Source organism: Gopherus flavomarginatus, chromosome 2 (genome assembly GCF_025201925.1).
Source record: "Gopherus flavomarginatus isolate rGopFla2 chromosome 2, rGopFla2.mat.asm, whole genome shotgun sequence".
NCBI classification, from domain to species: domain Eukaryota; kingdom Metazoa; phylum Chordata; order Testudines; family Testudinidae; genus Gopherus; species Gopherus flavomarginatus.
In genome coordinates, this window is record NC_066618.1 from 153,295,883 (window position 1) to 153,315,598 (window position 19,716).

At 47.2% G+C, this 19,716-nt stretch overlaps 1 protein-coding gene across 1 annotated transcript; it reads left to right on the forward strand.

Annotated features, from left to right (window-relative positions):
* The first annotated feature begins 4,687 nt into the window (after positions 1 to 4,687).
* On the forward strand, positions 4,688 to 18,409 carry TGOLN2 (trans-golgi network protein 2). The gene is made up of 6 exons (XM_050937590.1): positions 4,688 to 4,821; positions 5,088 to 5,278; positions 5,318 to 5,372; positions 5,736 to 6,016; positions 8,527 to 8,610; positions 14,630 to 18,409. Exons 1-6 carry the CDS (start codon positions 4,716 to 4,718, stop codon positions 14,633 to 14,635), a joined length of 723 nt encoding a protein of 240 aa, XP_050793547.1. The 5' UTR covers positions 4,688 to 4,715; the 3' UTR covers positions 14,636 to 18,409.
* Positions 18,410 to 19,716: the final 1,307 nt, after the last annotated feature.

The window sequence follows — 19,716 nt, forward strand, 5'->3', positions numbered from 1 at the left end:
GAAAACCAGGCATAAATTATGCTATCCATGGCAGCAGGGCCAAGTCACCTTTCCTACAACTCTATAAAACTTTGCAGGTCATTTTAACTAATATTTAATTATTCTGAGTATAATTAAATATTAGTTAAAATGACCTGTAAAGGAAAATTATTGGGACCAAGGCTCTTTTGGTTTCTCAATGACATAAAAAAGGTCAGAGAATTTTAGATTTTGTTTCTCTTTCCATTAAAAATGTAGGTCTTGGCTATCCTGTTTTCCCTGGAAAGCTCTTCAGGTTACTGAACTAGTAGGTTTAGCAGATCACTGTTTGGCCTCTACTCAAAATAACACAAACTGTGGCTATCTAGCCTTCCTTTTCAAAGAAGCTAAATTAGACGTTAGCAAAAAAAAGAAAAAGTATCCATTATCTCCTGTCATCTGCCAGTACACCTCTACCCCGATATAACGTGACCCAATATAACACAAATTCAGATCTAATGCAATAAAGCAGTGCTGGGGGGGGGGGGAGGGCAGGGTGGCTGCGCACTCCGCTGGATCAAAGCAAGTTCGATATCATGCAGTTTCACCTATAACGCATTAAGATTTTTTGGCTCCCAAGGACAGCGTTATATTGAGGAAGAGGTGTACTCTGGATCTCTCTGCCAGGTTTCAGGGCAGGTTTCCTCTCATTTATAGACAAGGAGTATACATCCATACTCCACAGTGATATTCTTGATTGCCAAATAATACTGCCCTCCTACTTCCCCGACAGGCTGCAGGAAAGAACAAAAATGCTCGAACACAGCTCAGGGAGAGCTGCTAGGAGAACATGGGCTGAAATGCCAGCAGAACAAGGACAATCCCCAGCTCTACATATCCTCCATGTCAAATGGGAACAGCATCATCTCCTGGCTCCCTCGGTGTCTACCCAAAACCAGCACTTGGATGAAGAGCTGCTGGCCAAGCTAAGCCCAGGCCTGTCATAAACAGATAGCTAAGGGTTAATGTCTCTTTCTCCTGAAGCACCTGACCAGAGGACCAATCAGGAAACAGGATTTTTTCAACTCTGGGTGGAGGGTTTTTTGTGTGTGAGTCTTTTGTTCTTGGTCTTCTGCCTGACTCTCTCTCAGCTATGAGAAGGATTTTTCTATTTCCTGCTTTCTAATCTTCTGTTTCCCAGTTGTAAGTACCAAAGATCAGATAGTGATTTATATGTTTTTTTGTATTTACATGTCTATAGTTGCTGGAGTGCTTTGAATTGTATTCTTTTTGAATAAGGCTGTTTATTCAATATTCTTTTAAGCAATTGACCCTGTATTTGTCACCTTGATACAGAGAGACCATTTTTATGTATTTTTCTTTCTTTTTATATAAAGTTTTCTTTTAAGACCTGTTGGAGTTTTTCTTTAGTGGGGAACTCCAGGGAATTGAGTCTGCAGCACCAGGGAATTGGTGGGAGGAAAAAGTCAGGGGGAAATCTGTGTGTGTTAGATTTACTAGCCTGACTTTGCATTCCCTCTGGGTGAAGAGGGAAGTACTTCTGTTTTCCAGGACTGGAAATAGAGAGGGTGGACTCCCTCCGTTTAGATTCACGGAGTTTGCTTCTGTGTATCTCTCTCCAGGAACACCTGGAGGGGGGAAGGGAAAAGGTTTATTTCCCTTTGTTGTGAGACCCAAGTGATTTGGGTCTTGGGGTCCCCAGGGAAGGTTTTTGGGGGGACCAGAGTGCCCCAAAACACTCTAATTTTTTGGGTGGTGGCAGCTTTACCAGGTCCAAGCTGGTAATTAAGCTTGGAGGTTTTCATGCTAACCCCCATATTTTGGACGCTAAGGTCCAAATCTGGGACTAAGTTATGATAAGGCCAGACAAGGATGATGCTTGGAGGAAGTGCTTTGGATAACCTTTTCCCTCTGTAACATCCCCCATGGGGGAGGGCACCTGCCCTCAGGTAGTTCAGTCCATGACTTTGGGCTCCTTTCAGAATCCTCTGTGCAATCATGTGCTCCAACAGCAACGGGGGCAAAACGTGCCCACTTCCTGCTGGGACTGGCCAGGCGCCTGTGCCCTGTCCCATCAGACACAGCCCTGGCTGCGCCGACACTCACATTTGGGACTTGCAGGCTTCGTTGGTGCAGCTCGGTATTTAGATCCAGGCATGAAGCTGCCCACCTTGAAATGTCCCCTCCAGCACCCGTCCCCCAGCATCTCTGCTCCAAGCCCCTGGAAACCCTCAGCCAGCACCATAAAAAGCCCTCTATGAACAATCCCCATTGAGACACAAGAGAAAGGTGAGCAGCGCCCCATGCACCTGCATGTCAACACCACTGAAAGGATCCCAAGCAACCTGTGCAGCACCTCCTCCAGCCCGTGGAAACACTCCCTCTGTCCCCCAAATCACCTCCACTACACCCCTCTCAGAAACACCCCTAGTCCCTCCAAACACCCCCACTACACCCCCCTCAGAAACACCCCTAGTCCCTCCAAACACCCCCACTACACCCCCTCAGAAACACCCCTAGTCCCTCCAAACACCCCCACTACACCCCCCTCAGAAACACCTCTAGTCCCTCCAAACACCCCCACTACACCCCCCTCAGAAACACCTCTAGTCCCTCCAAACACCACCACTACACCCCCTTCAGAAACACTCCTAGTCCTCCAAACACCCCCACCGTAGTCCTGCCCCTGAAACACCCCTAGTCCCTCCAAACACCTCCACTACACCCCTCAGAAACACCCCTAGTCCCTCCAAACACCCCCACTACACCCCCCTCAGAAACACCCCTAGTCCCTCCAAACACCCCCACTACACCCGCCTCAGAAACACCCCTAGTCCCTCCAAACACCCCCATTACACCCCCCTCAGAAACACCTCTAGTCCCTCCAAACACCTCCATTCCCCCCCGTCAGAAACACCCCTAGTCCCTCCAAACACCCCCACTACACCCCCCTCAGAACACCCCTAGTCCCTCCAAACACCCCCACTACACCCCCCTCAAAAACACCCCTAGTCCCTCCAAACACCCCCACTACACCCCTCTCAGAAACACCCCCAGTCCCTCCAAACACCCCCACTACACCCCCCTCAGAAACACCCCTAGTCCCTCCAAACACCTCCACTACACCCCCCTCAGAAACACCCCTAGTCCCTCCAAACACCTCCACTACACCCCCCTCAGAAACACCCCTAGTCCCTCCAAACACCCCCACTACACCCCCCTCAGAAACACCCCTAGTCCCTCCAAACACCCCCACTACACCCCCTCAGAAACACCCCCAGTCCCTCCAAACACCCCCACTACACCCCCCTCAGAAACACCCCCAGTCCCTCCAAACACCCCCACTACACCCCCCTCAGAAACACCCCCAGTCCCTCCAAACACCCCCACTACACCCCCCTCAGAAACACCCCAGTCCCTCCAAACACCCCCACTACACCCCCCTCAGAAACACCCCTAGTCCCTCCAAACACCCCCACTACACCCCCTCAGAAACACCCCTAGTCCCTCCAAACACCCCCACTACACCCCCCTCAGAAACACTCCTAGTCCTCCAAACACCCCCACTACACCCCCCTCAGAAACACTCCTAGTCCTCCAAACACCCCCACTACACCCCCCTCAGAAACACCCCCAGTCCCTCCAAACACCCCCACTACACCCCCTTCAGAAACACCCCCAGTCCCTCCAAACACCCCCACTACACCCCCCTCAGAAACACCCCTAGTCCCTCCAAACACCCCCACTACACCCCCTTCAGAAACACCCCCAGTCCCTCCAAACACCCCCACTACACCCCCCTCAGAAACACCCCCAGTCCCTCCAAACACCCCCACTACAGCCCCCTCAGAAACACCCCTAGTCCCTCCAAACACCCCCACTACACGCCCTTCAGAAACACCCCTAGTCCCTCCAAACACCCCCACTACACCCCCCTCAGAAACACCCCTAGTCCCTCCAAACACCCCCACTACACCCCCCTCAGAAACACTCCTAGTCCTCCAAACACCCCCACTACACCCCCCTCAGAAACACCCCTAGTCCCTCCAAACACCCCCACTACACCCCCCTCAGAAACACCCCTAGTCCCTCCAAAAAACCCCAGTACACCCCCCTCAGAAACACCCCCAGTCCCTCCAAACACCCCCACTACACCCCCCTCAGAAACACTCCTAGTCCCTCCAAACACCCCCACTACACCCCCCTCAGAAACACCCCCAGTCCCTCCAAACACCCCCACTACACCCCCCTCAGAAACACCCCTAGTCCCTCCAAAAAACCCCAGTACACCCCCCTCAGAAACACCCCTAGTCCCTCCAAACACCCCCACTACACCCCCCTCAGAAACACCCCCAGTCCCTCCAAACACCCCCACTACACCCCCCTCAGAAACACCCCTAGTCCCTCCAAACACCCCCACTACACCCGCCTCAGAAACACTCCTAGTCCTCCAAACACCCCCACTACACCCCCCTCAGAAACACTCCTAGTCCTCCAAACACCCCCACTACACCCCCCTCAGAAACACCCCTAGTCCCTCCAAACACCCCCACTACACCCCCTTCAGAAACACCCCTAGTCCCTCCAAACACCCCCACTACAGCCCCCTTCCTTGGTGAACAATCTCGCGAGAGCCCGGTCCGGCGCGCGCTGCGGGGGGGGGAGGGGAGGTGCCGGAAGTGGGTGTCTCGGTTTCCCGGCAGCTCCCGGAAGCGGAACGAACCGTCACGGTCACCATGGCGGCGGCGCGCGGGGCCCTGCGGCTCCTATTGTTGCTGCTGACGTTGATGGCGGGGGCGCTCTGCGCCCCCGTAACCCGCGCTGAGGAGGTCACCGCTCGGGGTGAGACACCCCGGGCCCATTCGCTACTAGGGAAGGGGGGGGCGCTCCGCTCGGGGGGGGGGTCTGTGGAGTGGCGGGGCCGGGGGTTGGTTTTGGGCCTTGTCTCAACCAGGTCTCCAGTTGCCGCACGGTGCGCGCCCGCGGTAAACCTCCCATTGACTTCCCTGGCGCGGGGGCCCCAGGTGCGAGGGAGGCAGGGGGGTGGGAAGGGGAGCGGTGTGGGACTAGAGCAAATAGCAGCCATAATCTGTGTACTTTGTTGGCAGTTCCAGCAGCCAAAAGCTCTCCCGAATCCCACACCAGCCAGGCAGCTGTGGAAAAGCCACCTGAGGGGGGCCAGGGGAACAAGACCTCTATGACGAAGGCAAAGCAAGACAAGGAGGAGAAGAAGGAGGAACTGAAGGAGGAGAAGAAGGCGGAACTTAAAGAGGAGAAGAAGGAGGAGAAGAAGGCGGAACTTAAAGAGGAGAAGAAGGAGGAGAAGGAGGAGGAGGACCCTAAAGAGGAGAAGAAGGAGGAGAAGGAGGAGGAGGACCCTAAAGAGGAGAAGAAGGGGGAGAAGAAGGAGGAGGACCCTAAAGAGGAGAAGGAGGGGGGGAAGAAGGAGGAGGACCCTAAAGAGGAGAAGGAGGGGGAGAAGAAGGAGGAGGACCCTAAAGAGGAGAAGGAGGGGGAGAAGAAGGAGGAGGACCCTAAAGAGGAGAAGGAGGGGGAGAAGAAGGAGGAGGACCCTAAAGAGGAGAAGGAGGAGGAGAAGGAGGAGGACCCTAAAGAGGAGAAGGAGGAGGGGGAGAAGAAGGAGGGGGAGGAGAAGGAGGAGAAGGAGGAGGAGGACCCTAAAGAGGAGAAGAAGGGGGAGAAGAAGGAGGAGGACCCTAAAGAGGAGAAGAAGGGGGAGAAGGAGGAGCCACCTGAGGAGGAGGCACTCAAGGACCAGGCACCTGATGGCCAGGGTGCCCAGGCTGCTGAGAGGAAGGCAGATGACGGCACTAGCAATGAGGCTGTTGATAAAAATGTGAACCCTGCTGATGTCAAGAAGATGGATGAAGCTACTCAACATGGGGAGGGGAGGGGGGAGAGTGCTCCTGCTGCTCCCCCCAAAGATGAATCAGAGAGTAGCCACTTCTTTGCCTACCTGGTGACTGCAGCCATTGTCGTCGCTGCCTTGTACATCGCTTATCACAATAAGCGGAAGGTGAGTTTTTCTGCGTCTGCTTCAGGGTTTTATCAGTGCTAGTGGATGTAGAGAGCATTTCCTTGCAGTTAGACTAGTGTTGTCACAAGCAAGAGATTGGTGCTTCCTTCTTGTACTGCCAGAAAGGGTCTTGAATTTTTGATCCAAAACATCAGAGTTTCCAAAGTGTTTTGTTACTCATGTTCTTCCTTTACCCGCTTCTGACTGGGGTGGAAGAAAACTTTTCAATACACTGACTTGTCTTTGGCTTTTCTGTTGTTGGGGTTTTGTCCAACCCTCAAGTCCTGTTGGGATGAGCAATGAGAGTGTTGTACCCAGGGGAGGGTCTTAAGTCTTTGTGAAAACCATGTGGTCTTAGTCCTGGTGGTCATCTCCAGGTGTGGAACGGGGGTGGGAAGGAATGAGAGGAGTAGCAGTTAAGATGCTTTTGCTGTTGACTGCTCCTTTTCTCTTCAGTCTAAATTCCTTTAGATGCTGAGAAGTGTCCAGCAAGGATGCTGGACTGTTGTTTAATGTGCTCATAATGCGTTAGGGTTTCTTCAGGCTGGCACAAAGACATGGCCTAGACTATCTGAAGATCATTCTTTGTTGAGGTAACCTCGTAGACCTTCCTGAGTGTCATCGTGCCAGCAGCACCTTGATCCATACAGTGCAGTCTCTCTCCTATGTGCGTATGACCCAGGCTTTTAAAAGCTTTAATCCTAGTAAGAAAATCCTATTTGCATTTCCTTATTGTCTGTGCAGAAAGCAGTAACCTTAAATTGAGGAGTCTGGTTCAGGAAGCACCTGCTAGGAGAAATGTGGTAAGGAAAGGGGCTCTTCCAGTGTGGACTGGAGATACTGATCTATCGAAGCAAACTGTATCCAGCCTGATGCTCCTGGCCTGGTTCAGAAGGCCACTAGAACCTGTGCTATGTTGTTCTTTTCAGTTTCTGTTTGACTTACAGCAAGGAGAGGCCATGTTACAGTATTTCACTCATGCCTCTGTCTGATATCCTGTTTTCCTGGGTGGCTGAAGAGGTTGAGACCTGAAAGGGGTGACTTGATTATGGTTTTGGAGTTTTGGTGGGGAACATCCTGCCTTATGGGTTGTATGAGGCATTTTGCTGTGGAATTTGCCAGTGATGGTCATAAATAGCATCAAAGGCACCTACAGTAGCGAATGGGTGCTCTTTTTGTTTTAAATTCCAAGAAATAAATTACATTCAAAACACTATTACAGTTTCTTTGTAAAGGACTAGTCTGCCCTGAAAACTTACATCAGCATAGCTATGTCTCTTGGGAGTGTGAAAATCCACCCCCCTGAGAGACATAGTTAAGCCGACCTAACCCCCATTGTAGACAGTGCTAGGTTGACAGAAGAATTCTGTTGACCTAGCTACCGTCTGTCGGGAAAGTGAATTGACTACAGTGGTAGAACGCTGTAGAATGTCTATACTGAAGCGCTACAGGGGTGAGTGCAGCTGTAGCTTTGCTGTTGTAGTGCTTTAAATGTAGACATAGCCAAAGATTTTATACCTTTTTAAACCCCAAATGTTAGAAATTCTGAAAACAAACGATAAAGGGGTTTTGCCTGGTCCCTACTCTTGTACATTCCTTCACTGCTCGCTGTCATCCCATTTAACGTGTCTTCTAAGAAAATGTGGAAAGTAGAAAACAACAAATTAAAAAACAACCTCATTTTTTTTATTCAGGGGATCCATTTTTCCATAATCTAGTGACTTGTGTTCAATCTTTTTGCATGTTTCTGTAAATCATGTTGGGAAGCAGTGTAAGCTGAGTGGGGCAGTAGTGAATAAAGAGGAATTATATGGCAGCGTGGTACTGGCTATATCTCTTAGTGTAATAGGCTGGCAGTGTTCTGTGAACTCCTTTCGTTAACAGATGGAGTTGGTCCCCAGGGAAGATGCATTATTGTCAGTCTTAATCCTTCAAAAGTAACTAGATTGACTTTCAAGTTGTTATTTTAAAAAATAAATCTTGGGTTCTTATTTGCTTTCCGATATGTGGGAACCTTTAGGTTCACGTTTTCAAGCTTTTCACCACAATCATGGCTAGAAAATTACTCTTTAATTACAATCAAAGCTGCAATTCTCATGTAATATGACTCTGCAAAACATGGGGGCTTAAAGAAAAACATACCTTAAGACTTGTGAGAATTGGCAACACGGGCTTCTGCTGAGTCATTGTGTATGGTGTCATCATACCCAGATAAAGAATGTGGGGGAGGCTCTCTGGAGAGTGACGAAACCTCAGTGTGGGTTAGGCAGTCCTGAATTTGGAAATCTAGGAGCTGCCAATGCTGGGGAAAATAGGCTTTGGTCAGGTGAGATGTTTCATAGCTATGAGAGTGGGACACAAGAGCAGAACTATCTGTCCCTGAAGTGGGAAAAGAGGATACTTATAACGCCTGTAGTTCTGCATCAGCTCTTTTCAACCACCACAAAATGTGGTAACCTCTCAGGATTTGCTTGCTGATTTATTTCCTTCTCCTCTTTCTGTCTTCAAAGATCATTGCTTTTGCTCTGGAAGGAAAACGATCAAAACTACCTCGGCGGCCCAAATCCAGTGAATATCAGAGACTGGATCAAAAGGTAAGAGTGAATCGGGTCTTGATATAACAGCCCATCAGATAGGCAGGGCTTGAAAATGAACTCAGCTGTCTTTTGCCAGTAGCCGGGTAGTTTGGGGAGTAGGTGCAGCACTGCCTATTGTTGCTTTGTGCTGTGCCAGCTGAGAAGCAAGTGCAGCAGCTGGACTCCACCAAACCAGGGCCAGTCATGAAGCTGATGGGAAGCCAGCTTTGGCGAGAAGGTTTTTGGTAATGGCCCTGCCCTTAGTCTGATGAGGCTTTGTTCTGCCCATTTAAGTTATCTTTTGTTTTCAACATGCCATCCCTGAAAAGGGAAGTATCTGTGCTGATGGTTGGGCTTATGGGCCCTATGGCAAAGAGCCTGATTTCTCACCTGATGCAAATCAGCAGTCTACACCAACTGAGGATCTGACCCACAGGATCCTGGAGGCTCCTTAAGGCACTGGAGGCTGATGGGGATCAGCAGGGCAGGAGCTGCTAAGCCTTGCTGTGAAGCCATTGTCATAACCTTTTCCAGCAGATGGAAATGCACTGAAACCTATTTAATAGGTCCCCATCAATTCAGCGCCCCCATAGTTTTGCCTCCCCAGCCCTCACCCTCTGTCCACCCCACACAGCTCCCAGCCCCCCATTAGTTCTCCCCCCCCAGTCTCACTTCTGATCCTTGAGTTCTTCACCTCCTCCCAGGCTGGGGAGGGGGTTTTCAGTTCTCTCTCCCCCTTGCAAGCTACGGGGGCGGGGGCAGCTCTGAGGGCTCTGTACCTCCCTCCCCCTTCCTTGGCCATATGCTGCAGGGGGAGGGAAGAAGCAGAAGAGCCGCCCCTGTTCACAGAAGGGGAGTGGGGAGGAAAGAGTGGAGCTTTCCTGAGCTCATTCTGCTCCCTCTGTCCCCCTCCTCTCCTGTTAGAAGAGGGGAGGGGAAAAGGTGAGAGAGAGCGAGCACTCTGCTTTTGGAAACCACTGCCCTAGATCTAGGGAAATTTAGCACTACACTGAACTTCGCTTACCCTCGTATAGTCAAATATGAAGCATGTATAATGAGTCAGGTGGAGAAAAAAGGAAAAGCAGAGAAAAACTGCAGAACAAGAAGCAGCAGGAAGACCTTTAGAATGTTTGGATGGAAACCGGGGAGTGGGGAAGGAGAGAGAGACTATAATCCTCCAGGTCCTGGCCTTGATGAGGTGGAGGAGGAGGATGAACATGAACCATCTCATTTTTCTGTTGAGAACATTTGTTCCAGTGCAGGGCCTGTAAAACAGGATGGCATTGGTAGAGTTGTGCTTCATGACTGGAGATTAAAAATCCATCCAGAAAGGGATACAAAAGGAAAACGATTTCCCAATATACTTCTCTCCTGCACTCTTCCTAATGGAGAAGAAGTGGGACGTGACTGGACAGCAGTGATACAGCACGCTGTTCGCTGCATTCCATGTTTACTGTTCCCCTGGATGCAGCAACTCAAGGGTGTTCTTCCAGGCTTAGCCATGCTAACTGGGTAGACTGCAGATGGCAGCTGGCACCAGCTGTGTAAGTGAATCCCTGACCATGACAAAACAGCATCCTGCAGAACACACTATGTGAAATGGATGGAAACAAGAAGACTGAAAGGTGATAAAACCTTCCCCTCATTGTTGGAGACAAATTTTGGAAATAAAAAAGAAAAGTGGAAGAAAGTTCTGAAGCATATTTTAGATGTTGTGTTGTTCTTGGAGAACAAGGATTAGCTTTCTGTGGCACAAGTTACAAGCTAAATGATAAATCCAAGGGTAATTTCTTGGGTCTTATTGAGTTGTTAGCCAAATATAACCAGTTTTTGGGTGACTATGTGAAGAAGGCACAGGCGCAACATCAGAGAGTTCAATCCTATTTACCTGCTGAGATCCAAAAGGAATATATTCAAGAATGTGCAGGGCAAGTCATGAAAACAATCCTGGTGTGAGGTTAAAGAGGTCAAGTACTTTTCGGTAATTTCCAATGTAACTCCAGACACTTCACATGAGGAAAAAACACTGTTGATCAAATATGTTCATCAAATACCTGCTGGTAACTTTGTGATTCAGGAATGTTTTTTGTGCTTCAGATTTTACTGAGAAGACTGGTGAGGAAATAGCAGAAATGATTCACAATGCTATAGTCAAACATAGATTAGATTTCCAGCGCTGTTGTGGACAAGCTTTTGATAATGGTACTAATATGGCCGGAAATACTCCTGAGCTCAGGCAGTGCTTCAACAGACTCCTCAGGCATTTTTTCCCCCAGTGTGCATCGCATAGGCCAGTGGTTGTCAACCGGGGTATGCAGAGGTCTTCCAGGGGGTACATCAACTCATCTAGATATTTGCCTAGTTTTACAACAGGCTACATAAAAAGCTCTAGTGAAGTCAGTACAAACTAAAATTTAATAGACAAAATGAGAAAGTGAGCAATTTTTCAGTAATAGTGAGCGGTAAGCAAGGAGTTTTTAAATGAAGAGAAACTTGGTGCTACAACAAGACAAATCAGACTCCTGAAGGAGGTACAGTAGTCTGGAAAGTTGAAACTCACTGGCGTAGGCTGAACTTGGTAGGTGCTGGTTCGGCAGAGTCATTGATTGTAGTATGTTCTTTGGCTGTCTTCAGTCATTCTACAATATTCCGTGCAAGTCCACAGCGATGTGAAATTTTGAAGAAAAATGTTTGATTCACTCCATTCAATGTCTGGTACACAGTGGGCGGCATGTGTGCCAAGAACCTGAAAAACTTACAGGTGGCATTGAACAAATTCTCTGAATTAAGCCTGGCTGCCAAAACCAGAAATGATATTGCTGGTCTAGTAAAATACATGTCAAAATTTAAATGTGTTTGATGGGGTGTAGAATTTTCAGTCAATGAACAGAACCTGCTTCTTCAGCACTGAGATGCTACACTTGATGTTGAAAGATAACATCAAGGGCATCTCACTGAATTGGCACAATTATGAGAAAAATGGAACAAAATTTATATTGAATGTGTGCATGTTGCAGCTAACTTTGGCATCAATCCTCTGGGGGGAAACACCCATCCAAAAACAGAGGTGATGACTCAGGTGATCAAGACAAGCTTGGAAAGGACTATCTTTGAGACAGTGTTTTCTTTTGCATTATGGACTCTATCATAGGTGGCCTCAAAGTGGTTTGCTGCACTCACCTGAATCTGTCAAAAATTTGAATTTCTATTGACCTTTCTTGAAAAGGTTGAAGTTGCTCTCAATGACGTTCTGACTCTTTATTCTACTTCTACCTCTGGTGATATAAAAAAGGAATTAGTGTTTCTGAAATGCATTTATAAGGAAAACATTGGCCCAAATACTGTCACCACTTGGTTTATTAAATAAGTTGCATGAAGTCTCTGCAGAACCTTTTCCCCAACCATGATGGTTGCACTTTGTATATTTTGCTTCATACCAGCCTCTGTGGCCAGTGCAGAAAGTGTGCTCAGACATATGAGGAAGTACCAGCATGCAACTATAGTTCAGTCTCGAATTAATGGCCTAGCAGCTCTTGCAATTGAAAGTGCTCTGGCAAGATTGGTCAGTTTCAGTTATTCATTTGCTATAAAAAAAAAGGAAGAAAAGCACTGTTCTAAGTTGAAAATTCTAATCATACAGAAACTGTTTATTCTTCTAGCTTCTTTACTGCATTCTTTGTTATCATAGACTGACAAGTGTTCTCTTTGCTGCTATGCAGCTTGTTCTTCAGTTTTATATTGTCTCTTGGTCTCCACTTCCACTTCACTTGTTCTCTGCTTCTCCCCATGTCCCTCTGTGTCATGCACTCTCCTTTTTCCATGCCCTTGTTCCATATGTCTGTCTCTTCTTCATTGGTATCCTTTGTCCCCATGTGTCCCCCCGAGCTCCTGGTGCATGTGTCGGCCTATGTCTTTTGTCCCATCCCCATCGATGCTGCAGCACTCTACAGTCCCCTTCTGCTTGTCCCAGAGTATCCTTAATCTGAGGCTAGGAAGTACAGCTCCAAATCCCCCTCCCCCGTCATGCCCCTCTTGGATTCTTGCCCTGCCTCATTTTCCTGTAGTTTCCTACTCATGCCTCCCTGCCTCTGACTCAGGCCAGCAGCTGCTGGGGAAAACCCTGGTTGGCAACAGAGGAGTTCATAAACAATGCCATGTATGAACTTTGTACCTAGTAATCCCATCTTTAGCCCTCACCAGAATACTCCGAGTCTCAGCAGGGAGGTTAATGGGAGAGCTGCAGGAGGAAGGCAACAAGCTGGAGACTTCACTCGAAGGGGCCCTGCTCCGTCAGTCCTCTCTCTTCAAGTGGCTTCACCTTTCTTGCTGGTTCACTCTCCCCAGCAATTTCCCTTCCCCTCAGCAGCTTCCTGGCAAGCCGAGGCCTGGCTCCCTTCCTGGAATTGGAAGCAGCAGGTGGCAGATTTGATTCAGCTCCAATCCCAGTTTTCATAGCTGCCAGCTGCCAATCCCTGGCAAACGGCGCTCAGATCTTTGTCCCTGGGGCTGCAGCCAGGAGGTAGGTCCAGTGTTGGGGGTTCAAGGGAGACACAGGTTTTAAAAAAAAAAACCAAACACAAACTTTCCCCAATTCAAAACCTGCAATATTCAGATCACAACCTGAATATGAAAAGTGTCACTGGTGTAAAAAGTGCATGAAGCACACTTGAAAAGACAGTAGTCCTGTGAAAAATGTCACTTCACTCAGTGGGTTTGTTCCCTCTCCTAGCAGCCAGGCCAGTTGCCTTTAGTGCCACAAATAAGGTGGTATTGCTCGTTGCACCACAGAGTTAACAAGGAGCAAATGCAGTTTTGAGAATCAGCTGGCACCTCTTCGTTATTGTGCAGCACTAATTGTCATACGTCAGAGCAACCGCACCTGTATTTCCCCTCGTTTGTCCAGCAAGGGCTCCCCCTCTCAGGCTTCTGGCTCCCCAGCAATTGGCTGTCGTGGGTGGAGATACACGTCTGTCTCCCTTCTGACTGGGATGTTTCCAGGCTGCACAGACCCCAGGCTGGACTGTGAAATCCCAGCAAAAGACATACTGTCTATGCAGGCTTTTTGTGCCTTCTCTTCAGAGACAGTACACCGTGTAATTGCCACAAGTATAAGTTACCACTCAGCTCTTTCTAAGCAAGCACATTTTATTCTTAAGGTAAAAGCATGACAGAAAACATTACAAACAATAAAAGAACCTGCACACATGCTAATAAGCCTACCAGAGATCACCCCCTTCTTCTGGTTGGTGATTAGTCTTTCAGACCTAGGGTGACCAGATGTCCCGATTTTATAGGGACAGTCTTGATATTAAGAGCTTTTTCTTTTATAGGCTCCTATTACCCTCCATCCCCATCCCCATCTTTCACATTTGTTATCTGGTCATCCTATTCAAATCCCACACAGGTTTTTCTTGTGGTCACCAGTTCAGCATAGCTTCAGCTCAGAACAAGCACTCTGAGTCACTCGGTTATCCAGTCTGGGTCTATGAAGATTATTTCCCAGCAAATCTACTTCAAATGTATTGTCCCAAAAGGTCCTCTGAAGTTCCTAATACTTCCTAGGGATTTCATTGAGCATATTTCTTACAGAAGTTACATACAGTTCCACAATAACTCATAAACAATTGCATTTTTAACACGATGGACTCCTAAAATACTTAATTCAATAAGATTGAACTTAATTCCTTAAGATTGTCCAGGATATTGTCATATCTGTCACACTAATAAATTCCTTACTAGGTTCTAGTCATTCTCAGTGGGCTTACAGCCCTGTGTGCCTCAGTGTTGTACACATCACCAAGGATGTAATTTGGCTTGTTGAATCTTTATTACCGGTGAGGATGCGCAGGAAGGAAATCACCCAGGTTAAATCTGCTGGGCTGCCAGTTAGAAAAGTCATCTCTTTATTTGAAACTGAATCAGAGAGCAGAGAAATCCAGAGCCCCGTGCTGCCATTTTTACAGTAACTTTTCAGAATAGTGTGTGCAGAAAAGCTGCTCTGACAAATGATTGAAAACTCTCTCCTTTTTGTCTTCAGATCTAAATTTTCCCCAGAAATTCCTCCACACTGCTGACTCGGGTAAGCACCGCTGAAAATGAAGATACAAGGAAGTCCTGTGATTCCCAGCAGAACAGCTCTGAATCCCTCCAGGTCTTGGAGTGTGAGAAGAAGAGAAGTGCTTTTAGTTTTGCACCTGCACTTTGGTAACATTGACTCCTCAGTCTCTAAATATTTTCCCCATTGCCAGCTGGCTGATGATGAGCTAGTTTCCAGCTCTGGTCTCTTGCTTTCATATTGTGAGGTCAGGAAAGCCAAGGGAAGACCCAACAAGTGGCAAAAAATTTTTGTGCCCAGACGATATGGATTTTGCCTTCTGCTGTATTGACACACAGGTCTCTGTTTAGGAGACCTGCCTGCTGAATGAGCCTTCTGATTCTCTTTCTCTAGATTCATGGAGTAGTCTTTATAACCAGCATGGTTGGTCTTGTAGCTGACATATGAACATTATCCCTTTCTGTCCATTGTATTTGGACTCTAAAGTTCACATCATGTTTGTTTGCACTAATTCAGAAATGTTTTTGCCAAGGACTCTTATTTGATCAGTTGTTTGTTCTCTGTGATGAAGACAGTGGTGGAAGTTAACAGCTGATTCTCTCTTAATGCACATCTTTGGAGATGTGGGTGGAATCAGCAATCCCTGACCCTTTGAATTTTGCTTGTCCACCTTAAATGTGCTAGCGGACTTGCTGATGGTCTGTTTTTCCTGATGTCATACCCAGAGTTCAGGTGATTGCACTAACGACGAGGAAATATTTAGAGAGTGGATGCTGTGAAAGAATGCAAGGAGTGTGTATGAAGCTCTGTGCCAAGCCTCCATGGCAAAGTCTTAATGAACTTTGCCTCTGTAAACCTTGCCACCTCCCCCATAGTACTGTGACAGGAACATGGCAATGTTCAGGTGGAAGAAAACATACACCCTTACCACAAGTCTGTTCTTCAACCCCTAAATTTTCAACATAGCCTATTCTCTTCAGGACTGAATAGACTGTCCTGCTGATAGAGGTCAGATCAATTGTACTTGCATAAGTTGAACCTACACGTGTCAATTCCCACTTTGTCTGGGAGGTCCATTTTCTTTATTCTTTGTCAAAGTGCAGAGAGAGTGGAAATAGGGCAAGGATGGCTGGTGACATGGTGCTTTGGACAGATGCTGGCAGCATTTCATGCCTGTGATGCATAGCAGCAGTATGGCTCCCTTAAGCAGAGAGCTGTGAAATGGATGTCTTTACAAGGCATTGTATTTGCACAATGTCGGAGAGCTGTGCAATATGGGCTCTGGCCTATGTCATTCATTCCTCAAGCTGAGAGTGCTGTTATGCCGTCGTGCACGGCAGCACCCCCACAGAGCCCAGGAGAGAGGCTTGTTGGGCTAGTGCAGAAATATTTCCTCCCAAGTAGATGGCAGATTGAAAATATACAGAAAGGGATTTGTTCGGTGTAACAGAATATCTTCCTGCAGAGTCGTCTACAAGATGTCCCCTCTCCTCTTCCCTTTGACCTTGGCCTTCCTCAGCTCTGAGTTGTGCTTTGTTTAGCTGAACATACTTATAACCAGCCACTTCATGCAGAGCTGTTACCTGAGTGGTGTTATGGAACTCTTAGATTCCTTGTCTGCCTAAACCAGGGACTGATGCATATTGATATTGCTTATATTTCTGATATAAGGCTGGGAAAAAGCATTGAATGAGACCCACTATGTATTCATCTCTTTATTTTCATATTCCACAAGGCCTCTATGTTTGAGACAAGGAATGTTTGGGAAATCTGTATATGATGGCTGGCTGGCTTGTTCTTTGTCTGTGGCTATTTTCTTTATTTCTCCGTTCTGAGTTTTACAGAAAAATTGCTGTGACACACAACTGCATAGGAGGAAACTTAGAATACATATCGAAGCCAGGATGTGAAAAGCCGCATCCTCATTTTCAATGCACTTGTCAGCTGATTGAGGCACAGGGAAGAACCTTGCCTCCATCTTGCGCAAATTGCTGTTTAGTAGTTGAGTTGCTTCCCTTGGCATGTTCCAAAAATGGTGGTTGAGGCAAACCTTCCCCCGTCTCTTCCTCCTTGGTGTCAACAGCATTTGGTGCCCTGCAGTAACACTACTAGACTACAGTAATACTTAAGACTGCATCTGGGCTAAGAAATCTCCACATTTGAACATTAAAGCCATGGCTGATATTTTCGGTTTCATTTTCCGCAGAGGAGGGAGAGGGATGTGTATGCAGAGCTTAATTTATTTTAAAAAGAAAACCAAAGCAACTTACTTTTACTGAAAGAAATTAGCTGAAGTGTGTGTGTGTGTGTGTGTGTGTGTTTGATGGGAGGGTGGGGGAAAATCATATATTTGTTTAAATTTATTTGGAAGCTGCCCCTAAGAAAGATTACTTTTCTGGACTCTGATATGGGAGATCCTCACAGGAGACATTTTTTGGGAGGTGGGGGGGAGCATCCTGCTCTCAGGAGGATAAACAGGTCCCGGAATGTAACCTCTGAAGGAAATGCATCTTCTCAAAGGCAGGGAACTTGTGTGCAACATAACTGCGCTATTTATTTTAAAGACAACACATAACATGTTTCAGGACACCTGTGATGCTGTGTTCTATGGCCCATTTATTTAAGGGGTGCAGAATCTGAGGCTGTGATTTCTCATGTTTTTATGATAGAGGCAAAAACTTGAAGACATGATAAATGTTGCAATTCTCAGCCATACCTGCTTGCTTTCCTGGGAATTCCTGTTTTTATGTTTTACCTGCTTTGTCCCCCTTTGAATCAGAAAACATTTTGGAAGGATTTGTACCAAACCTGTTTGTTTTGTCACAGAATCTGAAGGCCTCCTTACTTCAGCCTCTTCAACTGACTGTTTTATTTTAATCTGAAAACCTTTCTGCTTTGTTTTGGAAACGCAGCCTCATAAGTGTTCCTGCAGGCATGGGCTAAGGAGGAGCCCTATGCGAGCCAGGGCCCTTCTGTCCATGTACTGTTAGCAGCACAGTCTGGTATGTGCAAAGAGAACTAAGATACAGGGATAGTTCCTATGAGAATGAGAATGTCCATAGCTTGTGTGTAGGAGCATTTTCCAGTTAGCAGCAGTTTGCCATATGTCTGGTGTGTGTGCTGGCTCAACAGACATGCATAGCACACAATACGTGCAAACTTCACAGGGTAGTAAAGACACCGCATGTGGCCAGGAACAATCGGTATTTATATGACCGCTCTTAACGTGGATCTCTGCAGCTACTGTGCTGTTCATACCCATAGAAGCAGCTCTTGAAATGCGGTGCAGCTCTGTACATTTGCAAGCTATTGGTGAAAGACTGTTGGTGAAGGATTCAAACGTAGTCCCCTCCTGCTATCCTCGCAATTCGAGTGTGTGCTATTACTAATGACAGTTGCTGTAATTCTCGAATTGTACGAAATCTCTGGGAATGATCTCCATGTTTCATTGATTTCTGTGGTATTAAACTTTATGTAAGATATTCTACAAGTCTTAAACAGGTAAAGGTACGAATAGTTTCTGCTGTGTTCAGAGATGGCACAAACTTCAAACTAACAGAGTCTGCTGGATACATTTCTTGCCAAATGTCATTACTCTGCTAGGCCAGCTACATTCCCAGGCTGACTTCATGAGTTGTTTGGTTTCTACTGCGGTAAAATGAGACTCGCTTTGAAGAATCAGAATTTTCTAATCCTTTGTACTTTTCTGTGTGGTGAAGTCAATAAATGGACACAATAAAGAAATGTAATTTCACCCTTCTATATACTGCCTGCCTCATTTAAAACCTCAGAACAGCAACACAGGTTGGGTTATTGTATTGTATGAATACTAGGCTAGATCTGATGCCTGTCAGGGCAGTTGGATTCCCCATCTGCCTCCTGCCTGTAACAGACCCGATGTTGGTTGTGAACACTTTATTAGGGTTGTTTAATTTATTGCATTCTCCTAGCACTGTGCGAAATCAGTATTGTCCTGCTGATCCCAACCACCTACTGAGTTGAAAATAAAATCCAGTCCAACAAATTCTCATGCTCTAACCCCTACATTCCAGTCTTTCACCTTCTTGGGCTGCTTAACCAAATAATCCCAAGTTTTTTTTAATCACAAACTCAGTAATGCACTAGAATTTAAACTACATATAAACCCGACTAGGGCAGAGCAGGGCTGGACAGAGTTTACCTTAAACACATTTACTTCTAGTTTCAACACAGTGTACAACAGAACCACCCAAGACAAGACTTGGCAATGAAGGGGCTTTGATGGATGGCACACTACACTGACGGTAGTGGATACGTGCTCTCCTTTCATGTTGAGTTTTGATCTGGCGGAGAAATCTTTCCCATAGTGCTGGTGGTGTTAGCTCTGGGATGAGGCCATGGATGAGGGGGTTGGGGTGCAGGAGGGGGCTGAGGCAGGGTGGTGAGGGGAGTGTGGGCTCCAGGGGGGAGTTTGGGTGCAGGAGGGGACTCTGGGCTGAAGTAGGTGGTTGGGGTGCAGGAGGAGGTTCGGGATGCAGGGTCCTGGCGGCTCCTGGGAAGCGGCCACTAGGTCCTTGCAGCCCCTAGGTGGCTCCATTAAGAAGTGCCACTTAAACCAGGCTTGGGGTGTGCACCCTAAAGAGGGATGTATGTACCAGCATGGCCCTTCCTGCTAAACTGAGAGTTCAGACCCTCCTGAACATCAGATGAAGGGTGCAGTGTGCTTGGGTGAAACTGCCACCTGCTTGTTTGTTTGATTTCAATTTGAACAAGCTAACCACTGGCTTCCTGCAATAAAGGAGAAGCAAACTCACTTTAAACAGGAGCCCTCTTAGCAACTCGCTTATCTCTCATGCAAACAAAACCATTTGCACTTTGATCCGGTTTGGCTGTAACTAGCCAAGCTCAGAAAGAGCTGATCTGGTGTTCCACAGTCACAGCAGATGGCAGCTCGCCTAGCAGAGGATACTGCTGATCTGTGTATTGACCACACAGCTGAGCTGAGGAAAATAAAGCTGAAGCAGAACATGCAAGTAAAAACACTTGGTTGTGAATCGCGTTGTCCACTGCAAGCTGTCGGCTTAATTTTC